The 23304-nt window shown below is 41.4% G+C and overlaps 1 protein-coding gene and 1 long non-coding RNA gene across 5 annotated transcripts; both read left to right on the forward strand.

Annotated features, from left to right (window-relative positions):
• The first annotated feature begins 5709 nt into the window (after positions 1-5709).
• Positions 5710-13904, forward strand: LOC148126474 (proto-oncogene Mas-like). 4 transcript variants are annotated; one of them, XM_087931743.1, is made up of 5 exons: positions 6190-6760; positions 6854-6925; positions 10700-10803; positions 11473-11536; positions 12738-13904. In XM_087931743.1, the coding sequence occupies exons 3-5, from the start codon at positions 10758-10760 to the stop codon at positions 13714-13716; spliced, it is 1089 nt and encodes a 362-aa protein (XP_087787869.1). In that variant the 5' UTR covers positions 6190-6760; positions 6854-6925; positions 10700-10757; the 3' UTR covers positions 13717-13904. The 4 variants fall into 4 exon arrangements, with proteins under 4 accessions (XP_087787868.1, XP_087787869.1, XP_087787870.1 ...); XM_087931744.1 differs by having other exon boundaries at positions 6190-6652; XM_087931745.1 differs by having other exon boundaries at positions 6195-6925; positions 12738-12856; positions 13592-13904.
• A 4749-nt stretch (positions 13905-18653) lies between these two features.
• On the forward strand, positions 18654-19716 carry LOC148126475 (uncharacterized). The gene is made up of 2 exons (XR_015743315.1): positions 18654-18756; positions 18787-19716. It is a non-coding gene; the product is annotated as an uncharacterized LOC148126475 (long non-coding RNA).
• Positions 19717-23304: the final 3588 nt, after the last annotated feature.

The following is a 23304-nucleotide window of genomic DNA, read 5'->3' on the forward strand; positions in this document are numbered from 1 at the left end:
CCCCTTCTCTCCAAACCTCTGCCTTCTTGGTTTCCCCTTTCTGTTGCATTCCTCTTTCCTTTTGCTTTCTAGCATTCTGTTGTTTTTCAATCTTCTTTTTCTCTTTCATAAATATTTTTTTATTTCTTAAGTCCTTCCTTTTCGCTCCTCTCTTTCTCCTTTCTTTCTTAGTCACACCCTTTAGTTCATTAAAAATGGCTTCTTCTTCCTCGGCTTCTTCCAGCTGTTGTTTAATTTGCTGACACATGACAAGCGCCATATCTAGGAAACAAAGGGCTTCTCCCATAACATCTTTGCCTTCTTTCCTTATTTTTAAATATTGTTTTTTTAGTTCATCAAGAGATAGAGCCATTTTGAACTGTTTCTTCTTCTCTTTCTGTATCCTCTTCTTATTATTAAGCCAATCAGTTATTTCCAAGCTTAAAACAGTTCCCAAAAGTCCCAAAATCCTGCAATCATCAAACAGTCCAGGCAGAGTACAAGCTTCTTCTTTTTACAATTTCTCTTCTAGGGGTGAAGTCAAATTAGGGAAAGAAAAAACGTCCAATCTGTGCTTTAAATCTTTTTTAGAATTAATTTCTATCTCTTTATCTTCAAGGCATCTCCTCCAGCAAAGTCTTAGAGTAATAATTTTTTTTTCCCAAGCCTCTCCCTTCCCACTTATAACAAAGGAGTTTAGGTTTTACCTTCTATCAAAAGGCTAGTTTCCCTTGTCCATTTGTTACTTCCATAAGGGAGGGAGAGTAACTTCCCCTTTTCATCACTTTTCTTCGCAGCTGAAAACATCAATCAGGAACATTGTAGCGTCCAAGCCAATACTTTCCCAGGTGTTAAATATGTCCTTAAGGTCCCAGTTTGACCAAGAAAAAACTTTCGTTTTAAAAATCCTTCTTCTTTCTCCTGCACATTCTTTATCCAGTTGCTGGCTTCTTTATGGTGGCCATAAAGACCGCCGCTCCATCGTCTTGAGAGAAGGGGGTTATTGCCAGCTGGGGGGGTTGCGATACCCCTCAATCCCTGTCCGGATCCCCCCTTTCTTCAGCTGCCCCAACAGGGCAGCCTTAGCCTCCAAATCTGTCAGGATCGGAGGCACCAAGGCGGCTTGCACAGCAGGGATCACAGAGAAAAGCAAATCCCTGCTTTCACCGAAGCCGACAAACCAGGTCTCAAGTCATTTTTATTTTTCTGAGAAAGTTTGCAGCTTGGTCCAGCTCAGATCTCCTTTTCGACCGTACTTGCATCAAGTGAAGGCCAACAGAATTCACTGGAAGAGATCTCGTCCTTAGATTCTGGAAAAGGTGGTCCCCCTTATTTTTTTATTTTATTTATTTATTTTGATTTGTCAATCACTTACAAGATAATAGGAACAAGTATAGACATAGTTATGAATACATGAAATGGGTACCTATAAGAAAAATAAAGGAACAATAGACAGGGACGGTAGGCATGTTGGTGCGCTTATGCACGCCCCCTACAGACCTCACGGTCTGTATGCACGGATTTGAAATCTAAGCAAGCAAACACTTTTTGCACAATGGAGAAGCAATTTAATTACTCAAAAGGTATGAATATCACAAAAACTATATTATATGTAAACTTTCCTTTCCTTTGTGGGTAAATTACTGAGAACAAAAACCTCAAGTGTTCATAATGCTTATTCCAAAACTGAAATTCAGTCACTGAATCCTGAGTAAGTTCCTGTTGTCCACTTGCTCCTGAGGTTGGGGTTTGCACTGGCATTTTGAAACCAGTCACTGAGTGCATTCACAAAATGGCTTCCGATGGAATTATTCATAAACTAAGTCTTATGGAGAATTTAAGATAGATCAACACAGAGATACCTGTTGATTCCTACAGGCCACATCCTCCCAGAATTGTTCTTTGGAAGGACACAAGGTATGAAGTCAACCTCTTTGTTCTTCTTTAATTAGAAAAAAAATTATAAGACACCCAAAAGCATTTCTGAAAAGTAAGGAAAAACAAGTGGGGGAAAATAGTTTCCTTTTTTTTTTCCTTTTATAATAAATTTTATTAAAGTTTTACAGCTTTAAAAACAAATCATATTTACAATTTTTGCAGTGTGTTGTGGCATTGCTTCTCCATATTCATTTACACACCCACATGCACACACACACACACACACACACACATACACCCACACACGTACAACAATTACATTTACATTTTGCATTATCTTTTGTTCATCTTTTCTAACCAAACATACCATTTCTCCCAGACCTCATAGTATTCTTTTTCTTCCTTCTCATTGTAAGTTTATTCATTTCCGTACAATCTATAATTTTTTTTTATTAACATATTATCTGTGGGACTACTCTCTGATTTCCAGTTTTGAGCATATGGATAGTTTCCTTTTCACAATGAATACTTTTAAAAATTGTTTTGAATTAATTATCAGGTTAAATAATTCTTAGGTGGCCTAGAGAATCACAAAGACTGGTTATTGGCTAATGATGCTCTGGACAATGACAGGAAAAAAATTCTACCGGGGATTATTGTATGGGTGGATATGACCTTGTAGACGTCCCTCACTCTGTTAAGGACATAGAAGTACTTATCTCAAACGATCTCAGCCCCAGACCTCACTGTAACAGCATTGCCAAAAAGGCTTTAAGAATTGTTAATCTTAGCAAAGATTCTTCTCTGCTAACATTGAATTGTTACCTAAGACATAAAAACCCTTTGCCAGACGAGTGGTGGTATTCAGCAGGTTCTGGCCAGTTCTGGAGAACTGGTAGAGGAAATTTTGAGTAGTATGGAGAACTGGCCAATACCACCTCTGACTGGAGAGTTTACAGTATCCTTCCTCTACCATACCCACCAAGTCACGCCCACAGAGCCGGTAGTAAAAAAAAGTTGCTAACCAGGGCATATAAAATCTTTGCCAGACCAATTCTTGAATACAGCTCGTCCACCTGGAACCTGCACTGTATATCAGATCTTAACACAATTGACCAGGTTCAGAGGTATTTCTCGAGAAAAGTACTCCACTCCTCCACTCACAATAGAATTTCCTATGCCTCCAGGCTTGAAATTCTGGGCCCGGACAATCTGGAACTGCGCCGCCTGCAGTCCGATGTAAGCATAGTTCACAAAATTGTCTGCTATAACATCTTGCCTTTCAATGACTTCTTCAGCTTCAATCACAATAATACACTGGCAAACAACTGATACAAACTCAAGGTAAATCGCTCCAAACTCAGTTTCAGAAAGTAGGACTTCAGCAACAGAGTGGTCAATGCCTGGAACGCTCTACCAGATTCCATTGTAACAGCCTCAACTCCTAACAGCTTCAACCTCAAACTGTCTACTATGGACCTCACCCCATTCTTAAGTGGTCCTTAAAGGGGTCATGAATAAGCGCACCAACGTGCCTACCGTCCCTGTCCTATTGTTTATTTTTTATTTTTTATATGTATCCCTTTCATGTATTCATAACTATGTTTATACATATACCTATTATCTTGTAAGCGATCGACAAATAAATAAATAAACAAATAAAAGCCTAACTTTAGATTTGTTGTATTGCTTAAAGCTTCCTTTGCTGGGTTCAAATTTCCCAGCTGAGAAGATATCTATGACATGGCAGAAGTATTTGAGCGAAACAAACTGCATGAAAACGGCTTCTCTTTATTATTCTGGCAGGAGGTACAAGTGGCAGCGAGGACCAGTGTTCCTGGGCTAGCTAATACTTGGAGTAAACGGGGTGTTATTTCCTCTTTTCCCCTTTTGAAGTGTGTTTTCTGGTTATTCTTAGGGCATTGTGCGGTTCCTGTATTAATGGTTTTAATCCTGTTTCGTTTTTGTGATTCCTCCATCTGGAGGGCAGGCAGGGAAGTGCTTGCCAGTGTTCATTGTGTTTATAATCCAATCTTGATTTGTCTTATTTGTGTTTATAATCTGTCTTCTGCAACTTTCCTGTTTACTTTCCCTTTGTCATTGTGGCCGATCTTGTCCTGTCTCCAAGATTCCTGTTCTCCCTTCCCAAGTGTATTAGAATTTTAATTACTCTGGTTTTGTTTTCTTCTTGGGCTATCTATTTCTATGGAGATTCTTAGTGGTTTTCTATTCTAATGTGTTTGGAGCTTCAATTTCCTGTGGTTTGGGTAATAATTTGCTGCAGTTTATGTTTTCCCACAAGCTTCTGGTGGTGCTTTGTTTTAAGATTTTGGGTTCTTGTTAGTGGCAACACTGTCTGGGTAAGTTCCCTTTCCCACAGATTGATTCAATAATCGACCAGTGCCACCCCCAGTGCCACTGGGCAAGGTTTCCAAAAGAACATAGAAGGAAGTGAAATGGGTGGGATGAATGAATCTTACTGAGACTCCATCCACTTCATGATTGGAGCAATTGTTAAATGATTGGTCAACCACAACTGAAAGTACAAGGATTCTTATTGTTGAACAAGGAATCACAAGGTGCCTCGTTGAATTTTAACTCTGACTAACAATTTCAATTCTAGGGTCAAATGTGGCCCCGAGTCAAGGACTACCTATAATATCTTGTATTATTTCTATTATTTATATTTCATTGTGAAGCAATCACTACTGACAAGCATAAAATATAATTTTTTTCTCCTTTCTTAGTTTGTATCATTATTTTCAACTGTTTTTAAACAAGATTAAAGAACATTTTGATATGGTTTTTATTTGAAAAAAATGGGATACACAAAATGCACATGTTGCAGGATTGCAATACACCTGTTCTGACTAGGTTGCACCAGATTAGGAAGACTCAGTGGATAATGTTGGATTTGCAAAAATTGCAAGACTCAAATTCTGATTGATAGGATAAGATTTTAAATTATCTCTTGGCCTCAATCTGTGTTACTAACAAAGTGCATTATAACACATCTTCACCACATTTTTCCACACTCTAAAACTTTCACTCCAATTCAGTATCACACAGTGATATATATACTGTGGAGTCCTTCCCTGGTGCTTTCTGAACTTGGTTGTTGGCTTGCAAACATTTGATTGCTTGATTTTTCCTGATGTGATACAGGGAAAATTTCTGCAAGCCAGCAACCATGCCCCGAGAGTCCCAATAACTTCCCATTTCACCCCAGAACTATATAAATATATTTTCTTCTGTATGAACATATATTGTACTTAAGTTATATTTTGTGAATCTCTATTGAAAGACACAGTACTCACTAAGATACTAATGGTCATTCTTCAAGTTTTAAACTGATACACTTGCTAACACCCAAGAAGATAGGCTCAAGATCCAGATGGATCTTGACAGACTAGAACACTGGGCCATATCTAATAAAATGAAGTTCAATATAGAGAAAAGTAAAGTCCTACACTTAGGCAATAAAAACCAAAAGTACACATATAGACTGGGTGAAACCAGGCTCAGTAGCAGTAACTGTGAGAGGGATCTTGGAATCTTAGTGGACAAACAGCTAAATATGAGTCAGTAGTATGCAGCAGCCGCCAAAAAAGCTAATGCAATACTAAGTTGTATTAACAGAGGGATACAGTCAAGATCAAGGGAAGTACTAATACCACTCTATAAAGCCTTGGTAAGACCACACCTAGAGTACTGCATCCAGTTTTGGTCACCACATTCTAAAAAAGATGTTGAGACTCTAGAAAAAGTACAGAGAAGAGCAACCAGGATGATTAGGGGACTGGAGGCTAAAACATACTACGAACCCTTGCAGGAACTGGGCTTGGCTAGTCTAGTAAAGAGAAGGACCAGGGGAGACATGATAGTGGTCTTCCAATAGTTGAGGGGCTGCCACAGAGAGGAGGAAGGGGTCAAGCTATTTTCTAAAGCTCCTGTAGGCAGGACAAGGAATAATGGATGGAAACTGAACAAGGAGAGATTTAACCTGGAACAAGGAGAAACTTTCTGATGGTGAGAACAATCAACCCATGGAACAGAAGTTGCCTTTGGAAGTTGTGGGACTTTCATCCCTGGAAGCTTTCAAGAAGAGATTCTGCCATTTGTCAGAAATGGTGTAGGGTCTCTTTCTTGGGTGGTGGGTTGGACTAGATGATTTACAAGGTCCCTTCCAACTATGATTATCTGTATCTAACCGGGTCCGGGGGCGGGAGAAGTGGCTAGTTTGGAATGCACCGTTTCAAAGGAATGCAGGAGCCGGATTCCGTGGCAAGCCAAGCGGTCCCCGTTTTGCAGACCGTCCGGGCGGAGTCAAACCTTCCTTTCCACGGTCCAGGAGCCGGAGCCTTTGAGCGCAGGAGAAAGGGGGTGGGTGCCACCAGGCGTGCAAATGACGCAGTCGTGGAAGCTCAGGATTGCTTGGTGGCCAAGGGAGGCTTGACTTCGTGCGCTGCCTTATAAACCAGCTCCGGTCCTTCTTTCGTCTCTTCGGAGGGGAAGCTTTCTCGGCTGCAGCTGGGCGAACCGTCGCGGACGGAGCAAGGAAATCTAGAGAGCCGCTTTGGGAAGATTCTTGGAAGCGGCGCTTTGCATCTGGCGAAACATCTGACAAGCTTCCCCAGAGGGGCTTGGAAGACTCCGTCGCCCTTCTGGACGAGAGATTGGGAGGGTCTGGCTCCGGAGCGCACCGCCTTTCAGGATCGCCAGCCAGCGGTGCTAACGATCTAGGGACCAGAAGGGTCCAAGTGGAGACAAATCGGGATCATTAGCAGCAAGAACCGTAATCAATCGTCGCCTTCCTATGTGGGAGAGCTTTTGTGGCAGGGAGGGAAGACAACGGCATTATAAAAGCCTGTCTGAGTTTTCCCACCGCAGAGGGTGGATTTCGGTAGCTGAAGCGGATGTTTTAAAAGGGGGAAATTACGTTCCTGTTCTTTTTTTCTTTGCCATTGGGGCGTGTTTTCTTTTTTCTTTCTTCCAGGGTGAACTTTTTCTCCCCGTTAATGAAGATTCCTCCCCAGAAAGTCTGGCATCTGCATCTTTTCGGCACCAGGTGAAGGTTTTTCTATTTTTCCTGAACTTTTTGATTTGACTTTGACTTTAATTTAATTTTGAATGGCTGTCTTTCCAGATGCCTAGTTTGTATGACGGTTTTACTTTGCATGTGATGATTTTTTATGGCACGTTTTCCATTTTTGGATATTTAAATGGCAAAGACCTTACTTTCTTAAGCACTTTACCTATTGTTTGCAAAATCCATTTGAACATAGAACTTTGAGCACTTAGGATAACTTTATTGTCACTTTAAATGTACACTAATCTGCCTGCATTAAAATGAAATTTCACTGCATACAGTTCTCAAAGGGCCACCACCTCCAATATACAGTACATAGAATAGAATAGAAATAGAAATAGAAATAGAAATAGAAATAGAAATAGAAATAGAATAGAATAGAATTCTTTATTGGTGCATGAGTCAAAAAGATGGCTGTGAAAATATTTACAGATCCCTCACATCCTGCACATAACTCCTTCACTCAAAACGATGCTATAGAGCCCTGCACACCAGAACAACTAGACACAAGGACAGTTCCCCCCCCCGCCAAGCCATCACTCTGCTAAACAAATAATTCTCTTGACACTGTTCAACTATCACAAAGTCTGCACTACTATTACTGTTAATCTTCTCATCGCTTCTTATCACCCATCCCCTCCCACTTGTGACTGTAACTTTGTCGCTTGTATCCTTACGATTTATATTGACTGTTTCCTAGTCTGCTTGGATTGCTTATTGTACCCTATTACTATTATTAAGTGCTGTACCTGATGATTCTCGACTCTTGACAAATGTATCTTTTCTTTTATGTTTACTAAGAGCATTTGCACCAAGACAAATTCCTTGTGGTTGGGAAGCCTCCCCCACTCCCCAGAATGAAATATTCTATAAAATATCAGGGGAGGCAGAATAGAATATTTCCCCTAAAGGAGAAGAGGACAAAAGTCTCCTGAACAAAGGCAGAAATAAGCCTCAGTGTTTCTACCATAGGAAGACAACCACAAGCAGAGGCCTGAAGAGGCTGGGCTTTATGAATGGATATCACATATCAAAGAAAGAAAGAAAATATTTTTTCAGTGAACAGCATGATTCCAGGTTAACACATTTCCATTACAAACTTGACTTACATTTCATATTCATATTTCACATTGGATAACTTATCTTAAACTTACTTTATATATTTTCTTTAATTTTAATCTACAAGCCTTCCCCATCTTATTTTGTAATTTTACCAACACATTGCTTGACCTATTTCTTTAAATCCTTAATACATCATTATATATCTTTATATTCGTTATATTTTATCTTCTTATTGTGTCAGGTCTGCAATTTACTCATCTATTAATTCATCATTCCAGCAATTCACACTTTTATGTTATTATTATTAACATAATCATAATCATAAATAACAACAATACAACATCCCTATTTGCCAATTCCAAGGTGCCATCCCTGTGTATGGCATTAATTAATGTAATTAAGTAATATGTAATTAATCCCCTCCCTAAAATTCCCATAATTTAACTTTGAGTTAACACTTTGAAAAAGAAGAGACACAATAATAGTTTTCTAGTAATTACTACATTACGTATATCTCTTTTAAGTCTGGGTCTGCAAGTTCCCTTTCTCATTACCTTAAGAATATATCTAGATTAATAAAATTATAGCTAAAACAAACATAATTAATCCCATAATTTCATAAGAACTAATATTGTTTTCCCTTTGACATTACTCCTGCTCTGTTTGCCACAACTTATTAATTCACTTAGTATTATTAATATCTTTATTCTGATTACCTCTCTTCATTTCATAACATAAAGGGAGAAGAGGAAAAGTCACTGCAATAGCAAAACAATATCAGTCCCTATCTCCCATTTTAATACTCTATATTCCACTGTTTATCATTTCTTATGTTATTGCTTATTAATTCATTTAATATTATTAATATCTTTGTTTTAGTTCTCTCTTAATGTCGTCTCATAAATAGAAAAAAGCAATCACAGCAATAACGAAACAATATCAGTCCCCATTTCCCCTTTTAATAATCTATATTTCACTATTTTCTAAACAATCTTATCATTTCTTATTTGTATAAACTAATCCTTATACTCTTGCAGAATCCCCTTCTTTATAATTTTCAATCAGCCATTATCTCTGTGCTTTTTAATTAGACTATTTCATTTCATTGTTATGTGCTTGCCATATTCCTTTCTTTCCAAATCCCATTTCATTCTTGCCCTTTATCACTCCAATTTCTATCCCCCTTCTTTTCCATTACTGCCACCTGAAGTTTCCTTTCCCGCTGTTTCCTTTTCTTTTGTTCGGTTTTTAGAATAAACCCCCTTTTTAATTACATTGTTGAACCTCCTATTATTAATTCTCTTTCTATTCCTCCTTTGCTTAAATTTCCGTTGATTTAAGTGTTCATTTAAGATGGCCACTTCTTGTCTTGATTTATCTTCTTGTTGTTGTTCTTGGTATTTTGAAACCTCCATTTCCAAAAATTACAATGCAAAACCAAATGATTTGCCCTCTTTTTGCAGCATGTCTTTCATGTTTCTAAATTCCAGTTTCAGGTCCAATAACATTCCTGCCATCTTTAGACAATGTGTCAGGGTTGTATGTTTAATTATTTCAAAAACAAGTTTCTTCTTCCGGCTTCTTCCTTTTAAGTACAAAGCCACTTCATCTGTCAGAATTTTCCTTTCTTAATTTCTTTGTCCACCATTTAAATCCACTTTCTTAATGATTTTAAAAGATTTCAAAACTGGGGTGCCTTAAGTCAGAATTCTCCTGGTTTCTATGCTGTCCTCTTTTTCACCGCTCCTCCTGCGCAATGTTATTCCAGCAGTCTCTTCCCCATCAGGGTGACCACTTTAGACCACTGCTTCAGATGTCTTCGGGAGGGAGTGTTTGCCAAGCCAGGGAGGGGATATGTGACTCCCCTCTACCCAGCTGGCAGTCTCCCCTTCATCACCGCCCCATGAGGCAGCTTCTACCCCAAATCTGGACAATTGGGACTCTCCGACAAAGAAGCATGGACCAAAGCCATGGACAGTCGTGGCAATGGTTTGTCTTCGGGGAAGTTCAACCAGAAGTTCCAGGCCACTCTATTCATAAATAAAGGGCAGCAGGCAGTTCTGAATAAGCAGCACAATAGGCAATGAGCCAAAATTAACAAGATTAGTTCAGACAAAGAAAACACCCAGGATTTGCATTTTTCCTTATGCCTGTAGAGCCAGTCATGACCCCTACATGACCCCATAGAAATCTGGCAACAGCCATTGAAATATTAAAGGACATAAACAGGCATCTCAGTCACAAAGCCCCCGCAAATTGTATAAAAATCCATCTACTCTCAACCCCAATTTGTCAGCCATCCCAGAAACATGCTGCTGTCACTGTTGTTGACTCAGCCTTCCATTCTTCTGAGGTGGGTAAAATGAGGATCTAAATTGTTGGGGGCAATATGCTGTAAACCACTTAGAGAGGACTGTTAAGCACTGTGAACTGGTATCTAAGTGTAAGTGCTTTTGCTATTGTTTCTAGCTACTAAATAAATGGAGACCTCCTTTCCAACTGCAGCCTGCCTTCAGTTCATTTCTCCTGCATCGTTCTCCTGGCTTGGAATAAGAACTGGACTAGATTTTACTTCCAAAACAACAATGATTTTGAATTTCCCAAGAACACAATTCTTTCAGCCATTTTGACAATCAGAAGTACACACAAATTTACTTTCTTTTATTAATTTTATTTCCCCTTAAATTGCAGTGTCCCGGGTTGTCCAACTTAACCAATGAATTGAACCTTTCTAAGCAAACAAACAACAATGGACAATGGATGCAAAATTGGTGGAGAATTTAATAACTCAGGAGGTATGAAAAGCATGAAAACTATGTTACATACAATGTCTTTACCTTTGGGGATACAAGTGATAATGAGAACCACACAGGATTAATAATTCCAAAATTGAAACTCTAGCCCCAAATCATGACACCCATCAACTCCTGAGGTTGGCATTTTGAAGACATCCTGTGGCTGCATTCACAAAATAGCTCCTGAGGGAATTTTTCATAAAACAGCTTTCCTGGTAAGAAATATCTGCTAGCACAGCAATATCTGCCATTTCCTCTAGGAAACATCATCCCAGAACTGTCCTTTGGAGGGACATAAGAGATGAAATCAATCTCCATGTACTTTAAGAACATTTTAAGAGGGGAAAATGTGATTGGAGGCCCAGATGCACTTCTGAAAATAAAGGAAAAGCTAGATTGGGAAAAATTGTTTCTTTTTCAAAATGAGGATCTTTGAGTTGATTATCAGGTTAAATAATTCTGGGGCAGCTTAGAGAGCAACACAGGGACTGAGTCTTGGCTAATGACTACCTGAGCAACCACAGGGGGGAAAATCCATTGGAGATTATTTGATTTATGCATACAGAGATTCCCATTCAGAAAGACACAAATCTGGGGAGAGGAATTTTCTAAAATGTATTAGCATTTTTGCTGCCTGACAATCTTCATTTATGTTAATTTCCTCTTTAGGTTATGGTCATAAATTTCCTGAATTGTTGGGTCCTCAACACATTTGGCCTGAACGCTATACTGGGTAAGAATATTATGATACATTTTCTTTGTTCCTAAATGGTGAGTCATCTAAAGGGAAGTGGTCGCAATATTGCTACATAGAAAGATAAAGCCAAGTCAAGAATCAAAATAGATTAATTTGTCAGGCTTTCAATACTTCCTGCAAAATGTTCATCTATTTCTTCAGCTTGGTTAGATGGCCTATAGCAGAGGTCAGCAACCTCAAACACTGAAAGAGCTACCAAGGTCCTAACTGGAAGCCCCCCATTCAATTCTGGAGTAGACTGGAAGTCCAGTTCCCCCACCATAGAGTCTCCTCCTAGCATGGCGTCCTTTTTCCTCTGCCAACTGGAAGTCTGGTTCCTCCACCATAGAATTCCTCCTAGCATGGTGTCCTTTTTCCTCTATCTGTCCTAACTGAAAGCCCTATCAATTGTGGAACTGACTGGCGACAGAGAGCTGCAGCAGAAGTATGAAAGAGCCACATGAAGAGGGAGGGCAGGGCTGACATCATGGCAGTACAATGAAAATCTTTATGGGCTCCTAGGGAGGACCTTGATATCCTGAAAGCCAGTGGTCCCTTGGACCTAAATCATCTTGGAAAATGATGATTGAGGAGAGGACATTCTGCTGATCCCAAGGATACCACAATATCCCTGTTAGATCGAGAGATAGCCTCTCCAGCTGACTTGAAAGGAAAGCGGTCATTGCAAACCACTACAAGGCTGGGGCAGATGGCCATCACTCTGGTGGAAAAAGAGAAATTGAAAGAGTAGTTGACTTGGGTGAAAATTTTCTATTTACTGATTAACTAAAGAAAAGAGCCCCTGGAAAAGAAAGGGGTGAAAAGAAAGCCAACTTTTTAAAGGGTGGGTGGTAATAAATCACCCCCCACCCAAACAAAGTGGTGAGCAGAGCGGTTTTTGGCACTAAATAGCAGATGAAACCATTAATCACGGAGTTAAAATGAAAGAGCCACATGCGGCTCCAGAGCCATGGGTTGCCGACCCCTGGCTTATCGTATACAACTATGGAATATTATTTTTTCCTTTTATATTGACCTATGTGGATACTCACAAGACTGAAAAAAATATTGATGTAAGTTTAAAAAAACTGTGTGTGTTTGTGTGTGCATACGTGCGTGTGTGGATCCGTATGTGCATGCATGTATATATATTTCTGCTAGAAGGACTGATTCTCTTTTGGTCTCTTTTTGTTATCAGGCTAACGGATCCCACACTTGTCAACACTCCTTTCAATACAGCTGAAATTGCTTCCAATAGTACCAGAATACCAGAAATTTATCTTTATCCATATGAGCAACTGTCCAATAATTTAACACGTAATCTTTTCAATGGCTTCATTGTCCTTATTTGTATTTTGGGCCTGGTGGGAAATGGAAGGACAATTTACCTCCTGGCCTTTTCCATGAAGAGGAATCCTTTCACCACTTTCATCCTGAATCTCTCCATCGCTGATTTTGGGGTCCTCACATCCCTCATTATGGCAGCAATCTTTGTGGCGGTGTTATCTCTGGGTCAAAGAACATATATTGTCAAAACCTTTTTCTCCTTATTCTTTGAGCTCTTCTTCTTCTTCACCTATTCTGCTAGCCAGTTTCTGCTGACGGCCATCAGCCTGGACAGGTGCGTGGCTGTCCTATTCCCTCTCTGGCATCGTTGCCATCGTCCTCCTTATTTGCCCACCCTTGTTTGTGGCTTTCTCTGGATCCTTTGCTTCCTGCTCTCTGTGGTGCATTTCATACTATATCAAACCAAGAGCTCTGGAGGCTCACATTTTCTCTACCAGCTGATTGTGAATGGTTTACTTTGTACACCTCTCATGGTTGTGTCTACTGTGACTCTCGGGATTCATATGAGGTCTAAATCGCAACGCAATCAAAGGAAGCTTCTCACCACTCTCTTGCTGGCTCTCATCTTCTTCCTCCTTTTTTCTCTCCCAATGGATGTCTTTTATGTCATTGAATATTTTGGTTCCTCTAATCCCCTCCTCATGACCATTGGGATAGGATGTGCAGCTGTCAACAGCAGCGTCAACCCACTCTTTTATTTCTTAGTGGGAAGAAAGAAGAGGGGAAAGGATCAGCCCAGAGCATCTTTGAAGCTTGCTTTGCAAAGAGTTTTCAAGGATGAGCAGGACAACTCAGAAGAGCCAAAAACTACGGAGGAAGACCAGTTGTGAAGACTCCCTATCATGGTGGATTCATTTTCTAATCCTTAAATAATATCTGGATTCCATGAGAACACGTAACATTGATGGGTTTTTCCCAACAAAATAGCTAATCAAAAAACCATGTAAACAGAGAGATACTGCTGTATATGTAATTTTCAAAGTGGAACATGACAATAAAATAAAATACATTAAAAATATGCATATACCAACATATATGACATAGAGAAACAACAAAGTCCAGTTCGGATGTATACATATACATGACAAAAAAAGAATCCATTCCTGGGGGAAGGTTACTTCAAAAATCCTATTCCCACCCCACCCCCTCTAACCTGCTTTCCAGCTCCGTTCTCCTGTGCAGAGCAATAAAAGAAGACCCAGCCAATCAGCTGGGACTCAAGAGGCAGAGAATAGATGGGGGTGGGTCAGAGGTGGTATTTGCCGGTTCTCTGAACTACTCAAAATTTCCACTACCGGTTCTCCAGAACTGGTCAGAACCTACTCAGAACCCACCTCTGCACCTAGCGGCTCTCAATGAAATCAAATTTGATACCCCTGCCCTAGAGCTTTTAGACCAGACCATCTGCACACTTGAGAATGAAACTGAGTTACATTTTTATCAGCATTCCTAGCTATATTGAGAATACACAGACACCCACCAATTCCTCCAAAGCCGGGGTGTCAAACTCAAGGCCTGTGGGCTGTATCTGGCCCATGAGGTGCATAGATCTGGCCCACGGGGCTGCCTTGGAAACAGCGAAGGACTTGCCCGTGGTGCCTCTGCCAGCGAAAATGAAGCTTGGGAAGCCTATGCCTACTGCCCTTTGGCCATCCTGTTGTGTTCTCCTCCTGATCTTTCCTGGTGTTCTCCCACCCTATTGCTGAGGATGCTTTTGTTACAAAGCCAGGTCTCCTTGCATGGAGAGGGAGTGGGCCTTTCTCTGACCCACACACTTTGCCCTCCTGCACACACCACGAGAACCTGGTCGAGGAGAGTGAGAACAGCAGCCTTGAAGAGGAAGTAAGTGCAGCTGGGGCCCCCTTGGGCTGTGCTAGATTGTGGGGTCCTGGTGCCCTGGGAGCTCGAGGGTTGGGCTGGGTGCTTGTGCTCTGCTGCCTAGGGCTCTCAACAGTCTGCACCACTGTCTGGGGGTCCTTCATGTGGCCTGAGAGGAATGGTGAGGATTCTCTGTAGGACAAGGGCTTGTCATTCTGCCTGGTCTCACCTTCCTCCACTGGAGACAATGGATTCCTCCAGTCCTGCCCGGGCCACTACAGGTGCCCCAATAGGAGTGATGTCAATATGGCCAAGACCACCCCAGCCATGCCCACTGGCCCCCCAAGATCAAATACAACCCTGATGCAGCCCTCAATGAAATCGAGTTTGACATCCCTGATATAGATGGTGAAAGGAGTCCTCTTAATCTGGCAATGCAAAACTCGGATGACAGTTCCATTCCCAATAATTCCTGGAATGCAAATTAAAAGGATTAAAGAATAGATGACATTTTTCTGATAGTCAGGCTGATAAATGTTGTCCTCTGGGGGAATGCCATCAGTGCCACTGAGTTCAGTATAATTGAATGTCAAATTTCCCATTTTAGCCTCTGTGACTCCAGAAAAGACAGTTATCACATTGGTTGTCGTCTTCTATGGAAATGAATCTTATTTTGTTTGTTTTTGCTTCTTGTTGAAGGATAATGGTGGTGTTATGACCCAGGCTTCGTAAAACGTAATTATGCACCAACTTATTTTAAAACAAAACTTATTTTATTGCAACGCTGAGAATTGTTTTCATTCCCAGCCGGAATTAATCTCAAACAGTCCCCCAAGATAAGCACACACCTTTCAGTTCTGTGAAGTGCTGCCAAAAACAGAAGTATCAAATGAACTAGAAAAGAAACCAACTGAAGTACCAAAAACAAACCCACCCCCAACCGAAATACAAAGAGCTTCAAGAATGACTCTGAACTGATCAAACTACTTTGCTTCCTGCAAAGGTTTCATCATCTTGGTCTGACTTTTATACCTTATGGGAGGGGCAATCACTTCCCAGCCTTACTCCTGAGTCACCCCTTTGGTTTCAGCTGGTCTTGCCTTCTAGCAGTTCTGCGCACGCACACACTGGGAACAGGGTCCCCTGGGTCCTTTGCCTCACTGCTGCCAGACTCCGAAGGTTCTGGAGGCAGCACCCCACCCCCAGATGGTCCTGGCTCCATCTCTGTATCAGATGCAGGACTCTCATCTGACTCCTCTCCAGACTCCCTGACTGGTCCCCATTGTTCCCCACTGTCCGACTCAGCTACCATCTGCACTGGCTGCCAGTGAACCACAGCACTTGGATCCAGACAACTAAAGAACAAACCACTCACCCTTACTTTAGTCAACAGAGATCAAATGTCATTTGCATCTATTTTGATTTTTCCAAGAATCACGGCAGAAGATATGAGGAATTTCACAAAAACCTTCACCTGAAGTCACTTGCATTATGCGTTTGCATATTTCCTCATATAAAGTCCTCAATGGAATCGAGTTTGACACTCCTGCTCCAAAGCAACTCCAAGTGAATCAAATAAGCCCAAAGAGACAGCACTACTTTTGAGATAGATAAAACAATCCTAAATAAGCCCAAAAGGTTCTGATTAGCCCTTCTGAATCAAATCAAGTCCCATCTCGGTTTAGTATTTTGATTCTACAATTGGTTACTCTATCTGGAATGTAGCATTGTCTTGAAACAAGTGGTAATTAGAGGGATGCTGGCATTTAATTCCATGAGTAATGACCTCTGTCCATCTTCATGCTGCTCATGACCTCATTGGCTTAGAATTGTTAGATAGTCCTCAACTTATGGCCATTAATTTAGTGACCATTGGAAGTTATAATGGTGCTAAATGACTGGTATTTATACCTGATCCTCAACCGTAGAAAGCTCTCCCAACAACACTGCGATCATGTGATTGTGATTGGGAACACCTGTGATATAAGAGAAAACTACACAATCACAAACTCCTTGCCCCACTAAACAAGCCCAAAATATCAGGAGAAATTGGGGGGGAAAAGAATTCAAGCAGCCTGAGAATAACCTAGAAAACCCAAATCTTCTTTCATGACATCTTATGAAATTGATATTCAAATAACAGAATAACAGCGCTGGAAGGATCCATGGAGGTCTTCTAGTCCAACCCCCTGCTCAAGCAAGAAATCCTATCCCATTTCAGAGAGATGGCTGTCCAATCTCTTCTTAAAAACCTCCAGTGCTGGAACACCCACAACTTTTAGAGGCGAGTTGTTCCACTGATTAATTGTTCTCACTGTCTGGAAATTTCTCCTTAATTCTAGGTTGCTTCCCTCCTTGATTAGTTTCTGTCCGTTACTTCTTGCCTTGCCTTCTGGTGCTTTGGAGACTAGCTTGACCCTCTCTTCTTTGTGGCATCCCCTCAAAAGGAAAGGTTGGCCCAGCATTCAGTAAAACCTTGATGACCAAAGACTAAACAAATCTTTACTGCAAAACAGAATAAACCTTGCAATCCTCATCCTTGGCTTTCATTTATTCCCCCCCACCTCTCCCAGGGAGTATTGCAAGTTTGACTTCCTTTTTAAAAACATGATTAGAAGAACCAAGGCACCATGGTTCAATTAATGAGACTATGTGTAGCTCAGGGTTGAAATGAGGAGCCCTTGGTTCTCTGAGAGCTGGTTTGCTTTTCTTGCAGACATTCTAGAGTAGAATAGAGTAGAGTAGAGTAGAGTAGAGTAGAGTAGAGTAGAGTAGAGTAGAGTAGAGTAGTGTGTTGCAATGACGAGGCAGTCAAGTTGCTTGATCATGATCAACTGAATCACGATGAACTTTATTGGAGTCTAGTCTTGCATTTATACACATTTTTAGTAATCCTCCAACATTGGTTAACTTGGGTTTCTGCTTAACTTTCGTTACTGTTTAGCATAGTAATTGACACAATTAATTATCTCCAGTTAAAGTCTAACATATGTTTACTTCCTCTCTGTAATCCTCCTTTACATTAGTGACTTTGTTTGCCTGAGTTGTAATTGCTTGTAAACATTCCTTATCTGAGGTTTGCCATCCAAGATAAGAACATTCCTGCAATTACAACTCTACAGTAGAGTAATAACTTTGTCATTTTGAATGTACACTAATCAGCACACACTAAAATGAAATTTTGCTGCAAACAGCTCTCAAAGGGTCACCCCCTCCCAGATACACTACATCAACATGACAAAATAAATGCAAAATGATTATACCACACAGAGAACCTCTAGATGACGTCACCAGCAGTGGGGTGGGGGGATGGGGTTTGCTCTCAGTTTACATTCTCGGCAAGCCATTAGAATACAAACAGAGTAAACACCACCCTTACTGAGGCACTGATGATGTTACCCAGTTTGAGTAAGGAAAGGCCTGCAAGAAAACAACCGAGCCCAGAGAGCACTGAGCACATGGTTCAGTGAGACAATCACACTTCCTGCTTTGCACCAATGGCCAAGAAGCATCGATCCAGTCAAGAGCAGCTTCCAACTGAAGACATCCAGTCCTTTCGACCTCGGCTGAAGCAGACACCGGTCTCCGCAGAACCCGATTGGGAAGTCCAACCCCGGGCGGCATTCCCACGAGACCCTGGCCCAGAACCTCCTCCCCTCGCCCGGATTGCCCCGACACAGCCGACCTCCAACCAACTCCACGGCCAAAAGAGGGAGGATTGCGGCGGGCGGGCCGGGGAAGGGGGGTAATTGGTGATGTGCCATGTCTTGCGAAGGCAGGAGCCGGATTCCGTGGCAAGCCAAGCGGTCCCCGTTTTGCAGACCGTCCGGGCGGAGTCAAACCTTCCTTTCCACGGTCCAGGAGTCGGAGCCTTTAAGTGCAGGAGAAAGGGGGTGGGTGCCACCAGGCGTGCAAATGACGCAGTCGTGGAAGCTCAGGACTGGCTTGGTGGCCAAGGGAGGCTTGACTTCTTGCGCTGCCTTATAAAGCAGCTCCGGTCCTTCTTTCGTCTCTTCGGAGGGGAAGCTTTCTCGGCTGCAGCTGGGCGAACCGTCGCGGACGGAGCAAGGAAATCTGGAGAGATTTTGGAAAGATTCTTGGAAGCGGCGCTTTCCATCTGGCGAAACATCTGACAAGCTTCCCCAGAGGGGCTTGGAAGACTCCGTCGCCCTTCTGGACGAGAGATTGGGAGGGTCTGGCTCCGGAGCGCAACGCCTTTCAGGATCGCCAGCCAGCGGTGCTAACGATCTAGGGACCAGAAGGGTCCAAGTGGAGACAAATCGGGATCATTAGCAGCAAGAACCGCAATCAATCGTCGCCTTCCTATGTGGGGTAGCTTTTGTGGCAGGGAGGGAAGACAACGGCATTATAAAAGCCTGGCTGAGTTTTCCCACCGCAGAGGGTGGATTTTGGTAGCTGAAGCGGATGTTTTAAAAGGGGGAAATTACGTTCCTGTTGTTTTTTTCTTAGCCATTGGGGCGTGCTTTTTTTTTCTTTCTTCCAGGGTGAACTTTTTCTCCCCGTTAATGGAGATTCCTCCCCAGAAAGTCCGGCATCTGGATCTTTTCGGCACCAAGTGAACATTTTTTTTCTATTTTCCTGAGCTTTTAGAATTGACTTTGACCTTAATTTAAAGGTAAATGGCTCCCTTGCCAGCTGCCTAGTTCGCGTGATGGTTTTATTTTGCACTTAACTTGCTTTTGTTACAAGGTGTTTTTTTTTTAAGTTTTATTGTAAACCTCGTAGAGAACTTTGATCATTGGTCAATCTGAAACTTGAAACCAATAACATTTTAATGCTCTTTGAGGTACTCTTTTAGATCTGGACCCTGGGAGGGGTGAGTCTTGGGGAACCACAGAAGGGCTTAACCCAAACTTGAAGAAATGTGGTTTAGTCAGTAAAAGTCAAACTGAACATTTAAATGCATTTAGCAAACGGGAAAGGGCAGATTTCATGCTGTTAATTTGTTTAGTATAAACACTGTTAGCCATTAACTTAGGTTCGCCCCCACCCCAAATGCATCCATGGAGCTTACTTTCTAGACTATCAACAGCCTAATTTAAACAAAGTGCCTTTTTTGAGAGGATGTAGCCAACTTACCGCTATCTGCAGTTGCACAACGGGTTGGGCTAGAGAGGAACTAAAGGGACTCTTTTTGCATAAATGTAAATGGAAGAGGAGGAGCGGGAGGACTGTAGAATCTTTGGTGCTCCCTGCGCTTGGCTCTTTTCTTGAATACATCTCATTACCCAAGTAGATAACATCAGCAGTGCTAGAAGAAGGGGGGGCTTGAGGAGAGAAGAAGGGAGGGGAGGGGGAGGAGTCATTCCCAAGTATGGGTCATCCAGGTGGGTCCCCAAAGGCGCTCATTGGGTTAGAGAGTGGATCTGATGGAAGTTGTGGCAGACATTAGTAGCACGAAACAAAGGCCTTGAGGGCTCCCTGGAGGCCAGAGGGGAAAAGGAAAGGGAAAGGGAAAAAGAAGGAAAGAAGAAAAAGGGGAAAAGAAAGGAAAAAGGAAAGAAGGGAAAAGGGAAAGGAAAATAAGAAAATCGGGGGGAAGAAAGAAAGAGAGAAGGAAAAAAGAAAGAAAGAAAGAAAGAAAGAAAGAAAGAAAGAAAGAAAGAAAGAAAGAAAGAAGGAAGGAAAAAAAGAAGAAAGAAAGAAGAAAAGGAAGGAAATGAAGGAAGGAAAGAAAAGAAAAAGAAGGGAGGGAAGGAAGGAAGGAAGGAATCCCAGGGCAGCCAAAAACAACGGTAGCCTGGCCATATGTCCTGCTCTAAACACTCTGATGTAAATCACTCTTCATATCCCGAGAGTTATAATTTATTTCTCTTCAGCATTTATTTCTCAAGCCCTCTCATTTCAACACCCAACACACAGTTTTTTTTTAATCCACTCTTTGTTTCAATCATTTCCCTTCATCCACTACTCTAACTAAGTTAAGACCAAGCTGACCTGCAAGCACAGGAAAACTCTATGCACATCTTGAGGTCAGTGTTGAGTAAATCACACACATCACATAATTCAATGCCATGACATCATTTGCCTTCTTCCTGGGCACTCCCAGGAGTCAGTGTCAGTATCCATTGATGTTGGACCTCACTGCTTGCCCAAGTCCGGTTAGATTGCCTTCCTTTTCTCTAAACAGATTTTGGTCCTGGCAACTTCTCATTGGTCTTTTGCCTGATTTTCAACCAGGAATAAATAATAATAATAATAATAATAATAATAATAATCTTCTTCTTCTTCTTCTTCTTCTTCTTCTTCTTCTTCTTCTTCTTCTTCTTCTTCTTCTTCTTCTTCTTCTTCTTCTTCTTCTTCTTCTTCTTCTTCTTCTTCTTCTTCTTCTTCTTCTTCTCCTTTTCTCCTCCTCCTCCTCCTCCTCCTCCTCCTCCTCCTCCTCCTCCTCCTCCTCCTCCTCCTCCTCCTGCCCCTTCTCCTTCTCCTTCTTTCCTCCTCCTCCTCCTCCTCCTGAATGTTTCCTCCACTACAGGGCATTGCATGCCAAAACAACTAGACACAAAAATACTTTTCCCCCATGCCATCACTCTGCTAACACCTAATTCCCACAGCACTGTCAAATGCTTAAAGATATTTACCTGTGTTGTAGTGCTGTATTACTATTATCCTTCTCATCTTTTATATTATCTTTACCCATTAGTATGAATATATCACTTTGCTGTTGGTATGTACACTGAGAGCTTATGCACCAGAGACAAATGCCTTGTGTGTCTCCAATCATACTTGGCCAATAAAAAAAAAATGCTATTTTCTGTTCTATTCTATTATCTGGCTGGAGGAAGCCTCTAAGAGGATAGAAACAAAGGGAGAGGCATGAAATACTGAGCCCTGTTAAAAAGCTTTTAATTACTAAAATCCATTCCTTCCTCTCCCCACCCCACCCCTCTCTGATTTTTACTGAAATGTTTTCTTTAAATGAAACAAAAGACAACTATAATGGAAGTCAGATAGCAAAGGAACAAAAGTTGCAAGAAAATAAAAAATTGAAAAAAAGAGGTGACTTTCAACATTCTACATAACTGTTTTATTTTACCTTGCCGTCAGGATTCCGACAGTTACCCCAATTAAATCATGAGTTTTGGGCCAAACTTCCAAATCCTCAAAGGATTTATTGGGAGTTAACATGTGTTCTGACCCAAACCCTTTTCCAATAAGACAAACAATAACCAAAGGGAACAGAAACCTTTTAATGAGTCTTGCAATCCCTGGTTAAAAGGCTGCTGCAAACTAATTAACTAATTGTGTTTGATAAACACAAACCTTGCAAGGAAACTTCATGCAAGGAAAGCAGCAGAAGCAGCAGAAGTCTTTCTTTCTCTTCCTCAAATTCTGCCAGAAATGAGTCTTTGTGAGACTTGTCATGCCGGCTCAGCCTCTTGGAGCAGGAGACGCCTTGCAGGGTCCCAAAGACTCATTTCTGGTGGAGTTTGGGGGAGAGAAAGAAAGACTTTGGCTGCTTTCTTTGTGTGCAGCCAAAAACAGAAGGAGAAAGAAGCAGAAAGAAGCAGACTGATGGCCAGGCAAGGCACGTGGGGTGAGGTGGGTGAGTTCTCCCCTGCCCTTTCTCCCCTCCCCTCACTACCTCGTGTTGTTCACAATGCAAGCGACGTAAGCCTTATGTTCCCATGCAGCCTGGATTAATTGCTTTAGAGTCCACATTTCTCTTGCGGACCACAAAAATTTTCTCGTCCCACTGGTTGGCAACCACTGACTTAAAACGCTCTTCAAATCATATTCCAAATGAAATTGCATTGAAAAGGCACCAGGAAAATCAGTATTATTTCAGTCAAGCTGGAGCTGTGAGCCCACCATCTTCCTAGTCACTTTACCCTGGAGTGGAAGGTTAGAGATTGCTTAGTACACAAAATTGTCTGCTACAATGTCCTACGTGTCCATGACAACTTCAGCTTCAACTGCAATAACACAGGGCAAACAATAGATGCAAACTCAAAGTAAACCGCTCCAAACTCGATTTCAGGAAATATAACTTCAGCAATAGAGTGGTCAATGCCTGGAACTCACTACCTGACTCTGCTGTTACATCCTCAAAGCCCCAAAACTTTAACCTTAAATTGTCTACCATGGACTTCACTCCATTCCTAAGAGGTCTGTAAGGGGGCGTGCATAAGCACACCAGTGTGCCTACTGACCCTGTCCTTCTGTTCCCATTTATTCATACTCATTTATTATGTATATACTTATAACTGTTCATACTTATACTTGTTTTCTCATACATGCTTGACAAACTGAAATAAATAAATTCATTGTGTCTCATCTTAAACCCCTTCCCCATGGACTAATCCTAGCCAATCATTATTTTTTAAATCCATTTAAAAAGAACTTGGTGATGGTATTTTTCTCAGCTCTCCCTACTTAGTTTTGACCAACATAGAATTAAGTACAGTGGAGAAAGTATTATATTATCTCTCGTCATGACCTTGGAGTGATAAAAAAGTTATTTCAAAGAAGTGAAAGAAAGGCAGAAAAGAAAAATGGGAACAATCCAGCATTACATGGTGGTTTTTGAAATGTGGATCTCAGGGGCCAGAGGCAAACACATGACTTCTACAAAACAG

The sequence above is a fragment of the Pseudonaja textilis genome, chromosome 3 (assembly GCF_049901715.1).
Source record: "Pseudonaja textilis isolate UNSWEBS1 chromosome 3, rPseTex1.2, whole genome shotgun sequence".
NCBI lineage: Eukaryota > Metazoa > Chordata > Lepidosauria > Squamata > Elapidae > Pseudonaja > Pseudonaja textilis.